This window comes from Tachyglossus aculeatus, chromosome X1 (assembly GCF_015852505.1).
Source record: "Tachyglossus aculeatus isolate mTacAcu1 chromosome X1, mTacAcu1.pri, whole genome shotgun sequence".
Classification (NCBI taxonomy): Eukaryota; Metazoa; Chordata; class Mammalia; order Monotremata; family Tachyglossidae; genus Tachyglossus; species Tachyglossus aculeatus.
This window is the reverse complement of record NC_052101.1, coordinates 70,813,080-70,830,680: the sequence shown is the minus strand read 5'-3', so window position 1 is coordinate 70,830,680 and position 17,601 is coordinate 70,813,080. Positions and strand designations below refer to the sequence as shown.

Sequence of the window (17,601 nt, the reverse complement as noted above, 5' to 3'; positions counted from 1 at the left end):
GTGGCTCAATGGAAAGAGCATGGGCTTGGGAGTCAGAGGTCATGGGTTCAAGTCCAGGCTCTGCCAATTGTCAGCTGTGTGATCTTGGGCAAGTCACTTAACTTCTCTGGGCCTCAGTTACTTCATCTGTAAAATGGGGATTGACTGTGAGCCCCCCGTGGATACCGATCACCTTGTATCCTCCCCAGCACTTAGAACAGTGCTTTGCACATAATAAGCGCTTAACAAATGCCATTATTATTATTATTATTATTCCGTGAATCTTCCAAAAGGCATACTACCAGCATTTTTGATCAAGGCTTCTCTGCTCTTGTCTATCTTTGTATTGTCTAGGTAGCAGAATTCAGTGACCATATTCAACTTGGTTATGCTGGTGGTGATCTTTGGTCTTATAAAGTGTTTGCCAGGTGTGGGCTGCATTAGCTTCACTCTTTTTCAGACTAATTTTCAACCCATAGCTAATAGATGATATCATCAGTATATCTTCTTGTATGTGTGCCTCCAGAGCAGTCATTAGTGTGTGAGAGTACTTGAATGAGTGATTAAAGCACTTTCCTTGATGGTCTCAGCCTTTAAGTTGAAAGAGAGGATTGGAAGCTGGTAGCAGCTTCCAGAAGCCATGTTGCACCTTCAAACATAACTGAGTGAATTAGTTTAAAGAAGACTGGATTTAGTAGTCAGTTCTGCCTGCTCCTTTGGCAGACAGGGAAAGGATCGGACAAGGCCCACTCAATTCATTAAGGCATATTCTTAGAATCTTGATAACTTCTCAGGGGAGTCACATATTTTTAATACTTGCCAGAGCCTAGGTATGCCGATGGTGTCAACAGCTTTTTAAGGTCTGGAAACACTGTATATAGACCTTGATTTTTTTTCCCCACACTTCTTGTGTGCTTGAAATGCAGCAAACATCATGTCTACTCTGCCCACTGTGGTCCCAAGCCTCATTATTTTTCTGGGAGTATTTGGTTCACAGAATTCTTCAGTAGTCAGTCCAGGAGGAATCTGAATAGGATCTTGGCAGCAATGGAGAGTGGTGTGATCTTACAGTAGTTTTTGCAGTCAGCTCCCTCCCCTTTTTTGAAGATGGTGATAGTGTTGGCATCTTTCAAATCCTGTGACATTTTGTCAACATCCATGTTTTAAGGAAGATCTTGGGCAGGTAAATGAACACAATGTCCTTTCTCCACTTGTAGAGCTTAGCTGATCTACCATCCTGCAAGAAAATTATGATTTTTCACGATTCTAACTGCAGTTGTTAAGTCTTGGGGCAAAAGCCTATGTTGGCAGGTAAACTATTATCATTATTACTGTTATAGGATTTATAGAACACTGACCTCTGTTCTAGGCACTGGGACAGTAAGTGCTCAATAAATATGATTGAATGGATGAATGATAGTTGATAAGCAATTAAGATATTGTCCTTTTCTTCAGTGGTGAAAGATGAGTTAAGGAGATCAGTGAAGTATTGCCATTTCTTTTAGCTTCCTTTTTTGTCTGTGATAAAAGTGAACCTATCTCTCCTCTTAATGGGTGCTGTGATCACGTATATAGGTCCATATACACTGTTCAGTAACATGTAGAGTCCTTGGTTCGGTTTCAGTCTGCATAGCTTTGTATCTCTACAGCCTTGTATCCCATCTCTTGTTGTGCAGGAAAAAATTTACTTGATAATTCCACCATTTATTAGGGCCCTTTGATTTTTAAAAAAGTAGTTACAATGGATATAGCCAGCATACTGAGTTTCGTATCTGCAGTTTCATAATTTTACACTTTGATTTGTAGAGTGGCTACAAGCTATTGTTGTCTTTTGTATTTCAAGGTACCTGAGAAGGACATGTAATGCAGGCTTAAGAGCCACATGGGATTTAAGGCACCATGTACAACAAAAGGTGTGTTACACAACACCTTACCAATGGAAAGATTAATTAACAGCATTTCTGATATCTAACAAAGACAATCATGTTCATTTGCTATCCTTCCATGTGATCTATGCTAGATATATCTAGGTAGGCATTGGCCCATTGTTGGGTAGGGACAATCTCTATATGTTGCTAATTTGCACTTCCCAAGCGCTTAGTACATTGCTCTGCCCACAGTAAGCACTCAATAAATGCGACTGAATGAATCTCTTATTCCCCTATTTGCTGAATAACAAAGCTTTTTTTTTTATAGTGACCCTCTTATCAAATCAGTTTTGTCCCAGGGTAAAAGTACAAATCAATTCATATTGGGATGAGGATTTAAAATTACAGTGACAACAAGAGCTGTTCTGAAGTATCTGAGTCCTAACCTCGGCCCTGCCACTTGTCTGCTTGGACCTTGGGCAAGTCACTTAACTTCTCCTGACCTCAGTTCCCTCATCTGTAAAATGACGATTTACTGTTCTGGACCGTTTTGGCTTACTTCAGACCCTGGTTCTGCTATATTGCGTTTTCACTAGAACACAGCTGTGGGATGAAGGAATGTTCTTCTGACAACATAAGCCTATTTCTATGCTCAGTGTGCTGTGTTATTGAAAGAAAAACTGCTTACGTACAGGCATGTGACATCAGAGTGGTTGTGACTAGAGTTCACCCCTCCCATTTTTAGGACATATGTGTATTCTTTCTTGAATGAGAATTTCATTTTTTTTAATGGTTCAATGAACATGAAAAGTTTTGATTATTGAACTGAAGTTAATTGCTAAAAAAATGGAAATAATCTAGCAAGCACTCTGGATTGACATTCTTTTAAGGTCTCTAGATTTCATACAGTGTTCTCAGTTGGTTTGTCAGTAGCCCTAAATTTTTACCATTTGATGTCTCTGACCATTTACAAATATTTGTGAAAATAAACTAAGATTGTTTCTCCCATGGGATAACTTGAAGAAAGCAAATTGTGAAAAACTTTATCCATAAGGCATAGAAGAAGCTCCAAACTGAAGGCTTGTAATATTGTACATCAGTCAATCAATCAATCAATCGTATTTATTGAGCACTTACTGTGTGCAGAACACTGTACTAAGCGCTTGGGAAGTACAAGTCGGCAACATATAGAAACGGTCCCTACCCAACAGTGGGCTCACAGTCTAGAAGGGGGAGACAGAGAACAAAACAAAACATATTAACAAACTAAAATAAATAGAATAGATATGTACAAGTAAAATAAATAAATAAAAAGAGTAATAAATACGTACAAACATATATACATATATACAGGTGCTGTGGGGAAGGGAAGGAGGTAAGGTGGGGAGGAGGGAGAGAGGAAGGAGGGGGCTCACCTTGTACATGTTTTCCTCACCTTGATATTATGTCTTATAATGACTGATTTTTTTTAAGTCCCACACTGTCTATTTTTTTCACTGTTTTACCTTAAGTAACATAAACCTTCCTATCACTCTCTTTTTTCCTGTCCATCGAGATTTCATTACAGTGTGCTCCTATGCCCTATCTTGCTCACTTTTACATTCTGGAGACTCTCCTCTGTGATTCATGTTCCAGGGAAAAAGTGGGACATATTAATTACTCTTTGATGGAGGGAGTTCTGAAGCAAGCTAATAGCATATCTTTCTTAGAAGGAAATGATTAGATAGCTCATAGAAAACACCAGAGGTATTTGAAACTTTAATGACTCAAGTGGAAATAGTTGATACAGTATATGTTTAGAATGATGGAAGAATATAGTGAAGTAAATGAAGTCATGAAAATGTAAAAAGGCTTCACACTCCTAAGAGACTGTGTTTACCTTCATGTAATATTTAGATCTTGATAATTCCTAGCTCCCTGAACGTCCATATGAGCCTCTGGAATAGTGATTGCATATATGGACAATAATTCATAACATTGAGACCTGGCTACCTGATTTTCCGATAAATACCTGAATGTTTCGGGGAAGGCTTGCTTTAATCTGTGACTTGCTGTGTTTTCAAATTTTTTAAGGGTATGTGTTTAGCGTTTACATTTTGAGAGGAAACTTATTCACTGGAGGTAAAAGTACTTCTGTGACATACAGATTAATGACAAAATCAACTTTTTTCCACGTTAAGAATGACTGACTCCTAATCCACAGAATACAGCCATGATAGATCATGCCGGCTTTTATAAATTTATTAGGGTTTTTTTGTAATTTATACATTAATATAAAGTGTTAAAGCAGCTTGGTGTCAGTGATAATGTAATTATTTTTGTGAATTAGAATCTGCATAATGATATGCAAGAATTCCCAGAATCTTAATGAAAATATATTTGTTACATCAATCAGTCAATCAATGGTATTTATTGAGCACTTACTATGCGCAGAGCACTGTACTAAGCACTTGGGAGAGTACAATACAATAGCAGATAAATTCCCTGCCCACAATGAGCTTACATTTTTTTGTCCAGAATACAATTGTAAAATCTCTGACTGAATATCATTTTACCTGCTTGATTATTTTTTACAATAGCTAGAAGATCCAGAGAATTTTAAGTATTACTTCAAAATAATTTCTGTGGCATCATCAGGAATGTTTTTTCTCTTTGTTCATTCATTCATTCAATAATATTTATTGAGCACTTACTGTGTGCAGAGCAAATTCCTATATGGAGGAGATGATGAGAGGAAGGAAGTCATGGATGAAATAATTTTCCTAGAAGTCTCTAAAGAATAGACAAATTCTGAGTATCTTCCCATGTATTGTGCTTTGGCCCTTATCTCTGCAGCCTAAAGATCTAATAGCTTAGCCTTCAGATTGGAACATTGACTACTCAGTTCATTCCTTCCCATTGATAGAGTTTGACCTTAACCTCCCACAAGACAAGGTTTAGCCACAGACACTCTCTCTGTCTCTTCTTGTCTCTCTCTGTCTTTCTCTGCCCCTGTCTCTCCACCTGTCTCTGTCTCTCTATCTACCACTGTCTCTATGTCTCTGTATCTGTATCTGCATTTTCCTTAGCATCTCTTTCTCTATGTCTCTCCATTTCCCTCTCCATCAATTAATCAATCAGTTGTATTTATTGAATGCTTAACTGTGTTCAGAGCACTGTATTAAGGGCTTGGGAAAGTACAATATGACTGAGTTAGTAGATACATTCCCTTCCCACAATGAGCTTACAGTCCTAATGGGGAGACATACATTAATTTAAATAAATGAATTGTGTCTTTGAACATACATACATACATGAGAGGGAGAAATAAAGGGTACAAATCTAAGTGTAAGGACAATGCAGAAGTTACTGGGAGAAGAGGAAATGGGGGCCTAGTTGGGGAAGGCCTCTTAGAGGAGATATGCCTTCAATAAGGCTTTGAATGTAGGGAGAGTGATCATCTGTTAGATATGAAGAGGGAGAGTGTTACAGGCCAGAGGCAGGGCATGGGTGAGGAGTCAGTGGCTCAGATAGATGAGATTGAGGTAGAGTGAGTAAATTGGCATTAGAGAAGTGAAGTGTATGGGCTGGGTTGTAGTAAGAGAGTAGTGAGGTAGGAGGGGGCTAGGTGATTGAGTGCTTTAAAGCCACTGGTAAGGAGTTTCTGTTTGATACAGAAGTGGATGGGCAACCACTGTAGGTTCTTGAGTGGGGAAACGTGGACTGAATGTTTTTGTAAAAAAAAAAATTATCTGGGCAGCAGACTGAAATATGGATTAGAGTGGGGAGAGACAGGAGGCATGGAGGTCAGCAAGGAAGCTGATGCAGTAAATAAGGTGGGATACGATAAGTACTTGGATTAACATGGTAGCAGTTTGGTTAGAGAGGGAAAGGCAGATTTTACTGATGTTTTAAAGGTTGAATGAAAGGATTTGGTGACATTATATGTGGAATGAGAGAGATGAGTAGAGGATAATGTCAAGGTTCCAGGCTTGTGAGACGGGTTACAGGCTTGTGAGACGAAGGATGGTGGTACTGTCTACGATGACAGGAAAGTCAGCTAGAACAGGATTTGGGTAGAAAGATGAGGAGTTCTGTTTTGGACATGTTAATTTTGAGGTGGTGATGGGACATCCAAGTAGAGATGTCCTTCCTGAAGGCAGGACAAAATGTGAGACAGCAGGGAAGGAGAAAGATCAGAGCTGGAGATGTAGATTTAGGAACCATCCACATAGAGATGGTAGTTGAAGCCACGGGAGTGAATAAGTTCTCCAAGGGAGTGGGTTTTGGTGGAAAAGGACCCAGAAATCAGGACCCAGAAATGAGCCTTTAGTGTTTCCTTCAGGGAGTGGAAGGCAGAGGAGGAGCCCAGGAAAGAGGCTGAGAATGGGCGGCCAGAGAATTAGGAGAACCAGGAGAGGATAGTGCCAGTGAAGTCAAGGTTGGATAATGTTTCCAGGAGAAGAGGGTGGTTGACGGAGAGGAATGGTAGGAAGGGAAGGAGCAATAACTGGAGGGAGCTGTGGGGTCAAGGGAGGATTTTTTTTAGGATAGAGGAGACATAAGATGTTTGAAATCAGTGGGGAAAAGCCATTGCAGAGCTAACAGTTGTAGATGGCAGTCAGAAAGGAAAGAAGGGATTGGGGAAGTGCTTTGTTAAGGTGTTAAGGGGTGGGTTGGAGGCACAGGCGGAGAGGGTGGATTTTGAGAGAAGCAGGAGATCTCTTGAGATACTGCCACTAACCTCCGCACTGTGCCTCGTTCTCGCCTGTCCTGCCGTCGCCAAGCTAGCTCTCTTCCTCCCTTAAAAACCACTCCTGAGAGCTCACCTCCTCTAAGAGGACTTCCCAGACTGAGCCCCCTTTTTCCTCTCCTCCTCCCCATCCCCCCTGCCCTACCTCCTTCCTCTCCCCACAGCACTTGAATATATATTTGTACAGATTTATTACTCCATTTTGTTTGTACATATTTATTATTCTATTTTGTTAGTGATGTGCATATAGCTTTAATTCTATTTGTTTTGATGACTTTGACACCTGTCTACATGTTTTGCTTTGTTGTCTGTCTCCCCCTTCTAGACTGTGAGCCTGTTGTTGGGTAAGGACCGTCTCTTATTGTTGCCAACTTGTACTTCCCAAGTGCTGAGTATAGTGCTCTGCACACAGTAAGCGCTCAATAAATACGATTGAATGAATGAATGATTGGAGCATTGATGAAGGGGCAGGAGGAGGGAGGGAATAGAAAGGAGGAGGGGAGATTTTAGGGAGATCATGCCTGATGATTTCAATTTTCCTCAATAAAGTACATCTCGCTCTCTGTCCATCCCTGTCTGCCCCTCTCTGACTTCCCCTTACTGTCCCTCCGTCCTTTTTCCTAGTTGTCAAGCTATAGCTGGAGAATCAGTTGGCCACCAACTGAAATAGCCTAAGGGAAGGAGGCATTGTCCCAATATGAGTGTATGGCAGTTACCCCTTGCCCCTTGGGAATGGAGAGTTAGAAAATGGGATCACTGGTGATGTTAGTTTTGAAATCTCTCCTTAAATTGTTTCTGGATTTAGAAAGTTAGACGCTTACCCCATGTGTTCCTTGAATGATAAAAACAGCTGAATTTTCCATTACAGTTGCTTCTGTGTGATCTGCTAAAAATTCCCTTATATTTGTAATTTTTATGGAGAGTCATAGACGTATTGAGATATTCATGTACTAATGATTTTCCACTTGATAGAGAAGACTTTTCTTTTTTGCAGTGGAGAATAAACAGTAGGCATGATGTATGTTCTTATATCCCCAAACTCATATAACACTGTAATACAGGAGAATTCCATCCTAAAATTCTGCTGACAAACCACTCGAGTGCTAAAATCATGGCAAGGATGTTTCTAGAGCTCCTCTGATGGACTTGTATTCTTGTAAAAATAGTATTTTCTGTTGTTTTATAAATACAAGTAGATTCATACTTATCTTTGCTAAATAAAAAGCTGGAGGAATCCATTACTATGCTAGATTTTTAATTGCATAATTAGGTCACTGACCTAAGCAAATTTTGTATTTTCATATTAAGGTAAGGAGTAGTTAAGGCAAGCATTTGCATAAATTTAATTTGCTGCACAGAAGATGATGAAAATCAATAGCGTGACTCATAACCATCCCATAGAACTGCCATGCTGCTACTTTTGGACTTTTCATTGTACAGAGAGTTTTAAAATTGATTAAATTCTGTGTGCTGACTCTGTTTCTTCAGTTGAAATCTACAGATTGTTTGTATTTTCATCTTTCCTCTTATGCCAGTAAAATATTAAGCACTCTCCAGAATTTTTTTGACCTTTGTCCAAAGCAATATTTATGATAAATCTGTGTCCAGGAATCTGTTTATTGTACCTTCTAGAAGGATCATATTAAGTTTTTTGGGTAATAGTTGAGAACAAAAAGTAAAAAAATGGATTTTCTCAAAATATGTCAAATGCCAACCAAATCTGAACAGATATAATGTAATTGCTCAAGTTCTTTTTTATATGCCATGAAATATTCAGCATTAAATTATTTTTTGTTTAGCTTTAGGTTTCCAGTGGCATAGTTTCTTTGTAGACCAGTTATTCAGTTGTAACATAAAGGTTAAGACTGTGCCTAATTTCCACCTGTGTGTTCTTTCCCAGAGCTTAGTACATTGCTCTGCACACAGTAAGCCCTTAATAAATATGAAAATAATACTAATAACAATATTACTACTACTACTGTAGCCTTAAAATATCAGTTTACCTTAATGAGTAAATAATTCTGATTAGAAAATATTTGAATTGCTATTTTCCTGGTTCCCTTTTTTCATGAGTATGCAGTTCTCTGCTGTAATTTAATTTTAAAAGTAAGTTTCTTTTTTGCCTGGATGCATAATAAAAATAAATGTGGCATTTTTTAAGCTATTACCATTTGTCATGGATTGTACTAAGAGCTGGGGTTGATACAATACATTCAGACACAGTCCCTACATGGGGACCGCTGTCTAAATTGGAGGGAAGAACAGGTATTTGATCTCCATTTTACAGGTGGGGAAACTGTTAGTGATTTGCCCTAGGTCATACAGCAGATGTGGCAAAGAACCCAGAGCTCTTGGCTTCCAGTCCTGTGCTCTTCCCACTAGGCCATGCTGCTGCTTCTCTAATGTTGAATATTAGTGTCTTCATTTGTAGTGATCTGTGAAAGGTAATGAAATTCTGTTTCAAATTGGATCTTTGCCTTTTGATTCATACATCAGGGCTAGCTTTGCCACAACATACTCTTGCATCCATACTTAAAAGACTACGAATGTTTTAGAAAGCAGATTAAAGGCCCCCTCAAATGAGTAAAATTTTGCTTTTAATTTGGCTGATTTAATTCATTTGAGCAGTTTTTATAGTGTAGCAGCCATTTCCTATTTCAGCCCAAGTTTCATATCTTGAGGTGAAAGACCAAGTTTACACAAGAAAATGATCAGGATAATTGCCACTGTCCTTAAATATCCGGAAAATTTGCTAGTGTTAAGTTGTATGAACACCATTGAATTGTAAACTTGACAAGGAGGGTATCTTCTGTTCACTTTCCTACTACAGTGCCTACTACAGTATTCTGCACACAGTAAGTGCTCCATAAATACTATTAATTGATTGTGTGACCTGGCCAGAGATTCCCTCTACACTGTAAGCTCTTTGTGGGCAGGGATTGTGTCTACCAGCTCTGTTGTATTGTACTCTCCCAAGTCCTTAGTACAGTGCTCAGCACACAATAAGTGCTCAATAAATACCATTGATTGATTGCCTTTCTGATGGCTAGAATAGGTGCTTTATGTCCCACCAATTATCAAGGCTTAATTCTCAAATTTTAATCCTCTTAGTATTGTGCCCTTTGTGTTTCTTTGGCTTGAACCTAAATTATTAGTAATTCCTAAAGGTCCCCTTTATTTCAACAGAGACACATCTTTGGATGGGTGAAATTGCCTCTAATGTATATTTTTACATTTCCTTGACTGGAAGTAGAGCTTTGTACACAATTGACTCAGGTTTGGGTCTGTGGAATTACATCCTCGACTGAGCCACAAATGAGGTTGGGGGGAGGTGGGGAGGTCATTGTAATGTACCTTTAATTTGCTTAGGTCATTTTAATGCAGGTCTTGAAAAAGCCCGATGCTGGTATGGTTTTACTCATCTTGTTGCTCTTATTCTCCTCAAGAGGAAATGAGGTTTTTAATCACGCATTTCAAGAGAAAAAAATCAAGCAATGCTTATTTTAGTTTGAGACCAGGTTACTATTGGCAATCAGAAAACCTCCTTTTTCTAACTTTCCTGCATTATTTTTTTTCCTTTTCAGCTCTGACTGAAGGGTATGTTGGTGCCCTGCATGAAAACAGACATGGTAGTTCAGTGCAAATCAGACGGCGGAAAGCATCAGGAGACCCTTACTGGGCCTATACTGGTAAGTTGTGTTGATTTGACCTAGATTTCACCAGCAGGTTAATGCTTTATTAATAATAATACAAAAAACCCTCTGGTTTCTAATCACCTTTGTTTCTGAAATCTACTTTTCAAAAGTCCTCTGGATTATAGTGGATTTTTCAACAATTATTTTCCTTCAAGATCATAAACACCTTGCTTCCAGCTTCTACCTTCCAGCTTTGTCTCCCTCTAGGTAGATGTATCTTTTGAGGTAGTGTATATTCATCTCTCAACTTCACTATATGATGAGAACTTGCATTTTTCTTTATGGAAAGCAAGAATTGTTCTTTCTTTAGAGAGAGATTGCTATTGTAAGAAATTGCTGGCCCAGTCTTCAGCTTTTAAATGCCGATTTAATATACAAAATTCCCAGACATAAATGCTATCTTGTTCCCTAATTCAAGAGATGCAAATTTATTTTCCAATCACATAATATTGATTGAATGCATTTCAGTACTGCACTTGGTAGTTTTTCTTTTCCAGGTTTTTCTCAAAGATCTTAGGCAAGATATTAAAAAAGAATGTGACAAGTACTTTTCCCCTACATTTAAAATGATTTTCTGAATTTTTAAGGGAAAAAAAGCATAAATCAATCTAACTGACCTTCAATTACTTGGTGTTGAGATGGGCCTCTTTTCCTGTAACAATGAAAAGGATAGCTGAACAATGATTCATTAAAGGTTTTTTTTGTTGTTGGAAAATTGCTTAATTAAAGGAAAATGTTTGAAGAAGACAAATCACTTTGGAAATTACCTTATCACCGTATATTTCAAACTTTGTATGAATTGGCTTGAGGTACTGACTATTATTCTTATTAACAAATCCTTCAGATTATGAAATGTAGTAGGATGGAAACCACAGATTTTGGAATGCTGTTTTGCCAGACTCCAGAGCTTTTATTTATCAGAGAATATTTAATATCCTCAGGAAAGGAATTTACCACCTGCTAAAGTTTTTAGATTTATATCCGGGTAAATTGTATAGCTTGATCTGTAATTACCACTTTTCTATTGGCTTTTTATATTCTTTTGTCTGTTGATAACTCTCCTGCTTCTAAATGGAGAAGAGCCAATCTGTTTTGTTTTGCAAAGAAGAGATAGTGACTTCTCAGTCTTCAATCACATGTAGTTCTTCCTGATTAGTGTTATCTAATTAGAACTTTTTTGTCACTATTTCTGATAAATGAAGTAAATTGAGAGATGAAGGCAGAAATAATAAACTTATCACTTCTTGCCAAGAAACCCAAAGATAATTTATCACATTGCTGTCTTGTGGAGCTGATATCTGTTAAGAGAAATCACAAAATGGCCTGCTGTTTACAGTTCATCACTTTGGAATAATGTTATTAGACTCATAAAATTTGAAGCTCCAAGCCATTAGCAACCGCAAAAGAACTAGCGAATTGACAGAGACATTCAACTTCTTTGCTTTCAAGTAGGTTGTAGATGATGAAATTTAATTATCTGGGAGAAGAAACTCACTGCCTATGACAATGTCTAGTAAGTTAAACTAACTGCTATATCTATGGGCTGAACTGTTCCTTTCCTTCGGAGGCACACTTTGTCCCCTGAGCTGTCTCTGTCCTTCATGTAGGAAAATCCAGTAGGGAGTCTGGAGAGATTAGCAGCTTGGATTGGCAAGGCATGAGGTAAATCTGTGTGGCATAAACGTCACAGTAATGCATTTTGGGGGGATAATAATAATAATAATGATGGCATTTATTAAGCACTTACTATATGCAAAGCACTGTTCTAAGTGCCGGGGAGGTTACAAGGAGATCAGGTTGTCCCACAGGGGGCTCATCCCCATTTTGCAGATGAGGGAACTGAGGCACAGAGAAGTTAAGTGACCTGCCCAAAGTCACACAGCTAATTGGCGGAGCTGGGATTTGAACCCATGACCTCTGACTCCAAAGCCCGTGCTCTTTCCACTGAGCCACGCTGTTTGCTTCTACACAGGGAAACCTCATTATTATCAATCGATCTATCAGTCATATTTAATGAGTGTTTATGCAGAACACTGTAATATGATGGTTAATCTGATTTGTGGCATCCAGTATTAGTTTTGGAACTCCATGGCTCAACCCACTATTGAGCCTGCCCAGAAGTCATGACATCAACACAACTAAGTGGATCATAGCACTGCTCCTAAATAACCATGCCATTTCATGCATGCCAAGGTGCGTTGGTAGGAGCAAGCATCTGTGTCTTTCAATACATGTTTTCTCTCCATTTGTACTCCCAACCTTACCTCCCCATCGGTCCTACATGCCAACCTGTCCCCCACCTAAAGCAGCAAAACTTGAATGTCTTATTTCTGTATTTTTTGTTATTGTTCAATATTGTTTATACCATGTTTTGTTGATTGTATTTGGTAAAGCCTCTCAAACAGTTGGGGCCAGGTGATGGCTTTCCCATCATCTTGGAGCCGGTTCATCCGTAAGCCATCTTGAAAGTCCCATGGCCTCAGTGTGCTGACATAACGAATTAGTCATATTAAAGAAATGCAGGAAATAAAGGTCACTTTTACCAAGTAGAAAGGTGGACAAGTATGAAATTCACTGTTTCACTGTTGGGGCACCTGCGTTTTATATTGTTTTTTTCCTCTCCAGTATTGGTTATCTTTTAAAGATCTGGCCAATAGAAAAGAGGGAGAAAAATGAGAGAAGAATGGAAAAACAGGAAGGAAAGAGGGTTTCACAGTTAGTTTTCCCAATCCAAATTTTTAATCTCCCCTTGAAATCGAAGGTGAACACTGCACGCATAAAGTTGCAATGGAGTAATACACCCAGAGACGTACCAGATCTATTCCACATCCTACCAAAAACATTTGGATGTTGTATGGAATTTGTCTTCTTTGGCCCTGTGGCCTAAGGGATGGTTGTCCATAAGTCTTAATTTGGTGAGACAGACCCAGATATTTCAAGGTTGTCCCTGGTAGATTTGAAAAACAAAAAGCAAATGTCTTCTTACAGGGGACACAGAGAACAAAAGTCTGAAATACCATCCATCAATTAGGCATTTGTAGGATGTCAGCATTCTGGGTTTGGGTTCTGAAGAGTGAATTTAAAATTTTTGCTTGTGCCTTGCACAGTGCAAGACCCTCCAACCTTCAGTTGGCACTCCAAGTTATGTGTATCCATGAGGATTTGAGACAAAAGAATAGAGTTTTTAAAGGGAACTTTCTTCAAAAATATACCTAGGTATTTCAGGCTTGATTTGTGTTTGTTTGAATGAGATTAGTGCTAGGTTTGTATTCTGTTGCGCCCCTAAATCAGTCTAGAAAGAACTGTTAAGGTGGAACTTCATTAAGATTTTCATCAGAATCCCACCAACCAACATGTGATACAGGTATTATTAAGGTGTTGTTGGGCAAGTTAGTTAACTTCTCTGGGCCTCAGTTCCCTCATCTGTAAAATGGGGATTAAGACTGTGAGCCTCACGTGGGACAACCTTGATCACCTTGTATCCCCCCAGCATTTAGAACAGTGCTTGGCACATAGTAAATGCTTAACAAATACCACCATTATTATTATTATTCATTCATTCATTCAATCGTATTTATTGAGTGCGTACTGTGTGCAGAGCACTGTACTAAGTGCTTGGGAAGTACAAGTTGGCAACATATAGAGACGGTCCCTACCCAACAGCAGGCTCACAGTCTAGAATAATAATAATAATAATAATAATAATAATAATAATAATAATAATAATAATAGCATTTATTAAGCGCTTACTATGTGCAAAGCACTGTTCTAAGCGCTGGGGAGGTTACAAGGTGATCAGGTTGCCCCACCTGGGGCTCACAGTCTTAATCCCCATTTTACAGATGAGGCCACTGAGGCCCAGAGAAGTGAAGTGACTTGCCCAAAGTCACACAGCTGACAATTGGCGGACTCTGACTCCGAAGCCCGGGGTCTTTCCACTGAGCCACGAAGGGCCCCTGCCTCCACCTGCCCGCCGGGCACCAGCGGGCTCACAGTCTAGAAGACTGTGTGTCTAGAAGATTGTTAAATAATAATTTATTATTATTAATAAATGATTAATGTATCTTCTCCTCCAGTTGTATCCCCCCACCCTGACCCCCCAACCACCACCTCAGCACCAACTATGAAAACGTATATACTCATGATCACCTAAAGCACATCTGTACAGATATTACAAACCCTGTTGCTTAAACACTAACTCATATACCAGTCATGGCCATATTGCACCTCATTAATATCAATCAATCCATCAATGGTATTTGAGTGCTTACTGTGTACAGAGCACTGTACTAAGGTACATACCATTATTATTTTGCCACAGTGGTAGCATACTGCAGTGGGTAACTGCTCCAGCCCTTTTGTTAGCATTGTTACCCCTGCCCTTGTGGGCCAGGGCTGTAGGGGTTGCAGTGCCTGACTCTATCCCCAGCCAACTCTTGTTCTCTCCTGCCACTCTCCCTCCTCCCACTTACTCTTCCTGAAAACATCTGCTCAACATCACCCCCCGGGAATGCCTGTTCTCTGCCACTGAACTCTCTACCCCTCCTCCTTTACATCATCAAGGAACTCCATCTACCTGTACCAGTCTGGCCAGCAAAAGGGTAACTTTCTGAAATACTGTATACCAGGAAGCCATTAAAACTGACTCTGGACTTGTCTAGCAGGCAACATCAGGACTGGTTTGATGAGGACTATAAGATCCAAAGGCTACTTGCAGCTAAGCAACATTTTACATATAATAATAATAATTGTGGTATTTAAGCACATGTGCCCAACACTGTACTGAGAGCTGAAGTAGATATAAGACAATCAGTTCCCACATGGAGCTCACATTCAAAGTAGGAGAGAGCACAGGTATTGAATCCCCATTTTGCCGATGAGGGAACTGAGGTACTGAGAAGTGAAATGACTTAACCAAAGGCCCATGCTGTTTATACTAGGCCGTGTTGTTTCACATGCTAATGACCTTGATGAAAGGGATGTGTATTGAAGCCTATGTTCTAGTATTCAGGTGCATGTGTGACAAATAGATGTGAAGCCTGAAGAGATTCAAAGCTAAACAGATAAAAATCACACCAAGAAGTCCTATACATTTGCTGAAGGCTCTATAGGAACTCAATTGCCTCAGCCCTATTGAAAAGTATAGAAATGGTTCCGCTTTCATCACAAAGAGGAAACAGTGCTTCAGGCATCTCCATAACAACCTATTCAGCGATGAGAAGAAGGTTCTGCAAATAAAAGTCTGATAAAATGTAGTGAAATCACCACTGAAGTTAGAACCATGAGGAATAGCAAAGCTATATGATGGAATATCAACTAAGGCCTACCAGCAGGGAGAGGATGTTCTCTTTAGTCATCTGCACAAACTCTTCCTCAACTGAGGAAATTTTAAGGACCAAGAAAGACACGTCAGTGATCTTCTCCAATACACTTTCCACCATTGACGGTTAGGGCCCATGAAGAATAATTAATGGAACAGCATGGAGATATGGCCTTTGCCAGTTTAAAGTAATGAAAAAATGGCAAAGTTTGCATATCTAAACTAAACCTGCCAAGATCTCCAGGCACTGAGGTTAGAGATTGGTGTTCTGAGGTGTCTCCAGTCACTGAATACAGAGGAAATGCCCTCTGGATTTCACAGATCATAGGTGCCAACTCCATGTGAGTGATAGAGGTTTTCGGTCCCCAAAGATTTTAGAGCTGGATTTCCAGCCTTGCTCATCCTAAGGTGTCTGGCAAGATCTGAGAGTTTACAATCAGGATGGAAAAGTCCCAAAATGGTGATTTTCTGACCTATTGGCTCTTGGAAGCTTGCTCTGTTCCAATCCCTGTTTCCCTTTAACCCACTCAGTCAAAGGAAAAGTTGGCACCTATGTCATAGCCTCTACTTTTATCATCATTACTAATAAGGAAGATAAAACCACCTGTGGAAACTGTATGTAATCTCACTGTTCTTCCTTAGAGTTCTGGCTGAGTAGCATTCTTAACTATGTGCCCTCAGAATCACAACATGTCTTCAAACTTAAAGAGGCAGAGTGGACACAATCTTAGATGTGCCCACAGCAAGAACACAGGAAGTAACATGAAGACCTATGCAATATTTAAAGATCAGGTGAAACCTTTGACACCTTCAATAGACCTGGTACCTGTTGAAAAAGTTTGGTTGCCCTAAAATTTCATCAAGACCCTAAAATTATTCCACTCTACGTGAAATAGAAGAGTCAGGATTGAACAGTCCTTGTGTGAGCATTTCTTCATCACCAGAAGACTAAAGCAAGATTCTTTACTGAGTCCAGAACTGCTTACCCTACTAACTCTAAGTATGCTTGAAGAACCAAGAAGGAATCTGGAAGCTGGAGACAGATTAGCATTCTGACATGCTGGGGAATTTTCATAGCACTCTGAGAGCATCATCAAAAGTCCTTGAATTCATCATGGACCAGATCCTTTACTCTGGTATCTGTCCTTTAACTGCACAAACACAAGAATCCAGAAAATTATGAACCAACTTGCAGTATTATTCAGAGCAGTGGATCTCCAGTTAGCCTGAAGAAGATCAAGGTTATGCATCAGTTTGCATCTGGCAACCCCAACACATAAGGAAGGATCTCTATTGATACTCCAGATTTGACTGCTGCTACTGAATTCTATTATTTAGCACATTATCCAATGATGCCAAGATGGAAAAAAATAGGAAACCAAATCAACAAGGTATGCATGACCTTTGGGAAGCTGACAACTGTGATGTCAATGTGGTATAATAATAATAATAATATAATAATAATAATATTATGGTATTAAGCACTTACTATGTGCCAAACACTATTCTAAGTGCTGGCGTAGATACAAGGTAATCAGGTTGTCCCACGTGGTGCTCACAGTCTTCATCCCCATTTTACAGATGAGGTAACTGAGGCATAGAGAAGTTAAGTGGCCTGCCCAAGGTCACATAGCAGACAATTTGCAGAGCCAGGATTAGAACCCACATCCTGTGACTCTCAAGCCCATGCTCTTTCCACTAACACTCACTGGTATCAAGGTTCAAACCAGATTGAAGGACAACAGAGCAATTGTAGTGTCCAACTTTCTATAGAGAGGTGTGATCTTGGCTCACCACAAAGGCTATATCTCACTTACATAGCAATTCTTTCAATAATAATAATAATTGTGGTATTTGTTGAGCATTTACTTACTGTTTGTCAAGCACCAGGGGAGATACAGGAAAATCAGGTCGTACTCAGTCCCTGTCCCTCTTGAGGCTCACCATCTTAAGCAGGAGGGAGGACAGGTATTGAGTCTCCATTTTACAATGAAGCAACTGAGGCAC

At 39.4% G+C, this 17,601-nt stretch overlaps 1 protein-coding gene across 2 annotated transcripts in view; it reads left to right on the top strand.

The window, feature by feature from the left end:
• PTPRG (protein tyrosine phosphatase receptor type G) overlaps positions 1-17,601 on the top strand; it is a 721,138-nt gene that overhangs the window by 156,097 nt on the left and 547,440 nt on the right. For both annotated transcript variants that reach the window (XM_038771845.1, XM_038771844.1), the window contains exon 2: positions 10,164-10,268. In XM_038771845.1, coding sequence (XP_038627773.1) covers positions 10,164-10,268 — 105 coding nt within the window. The remainder of the gene's footprint in view (positions 1-10,163; positions 10,269-17,601) is intronic.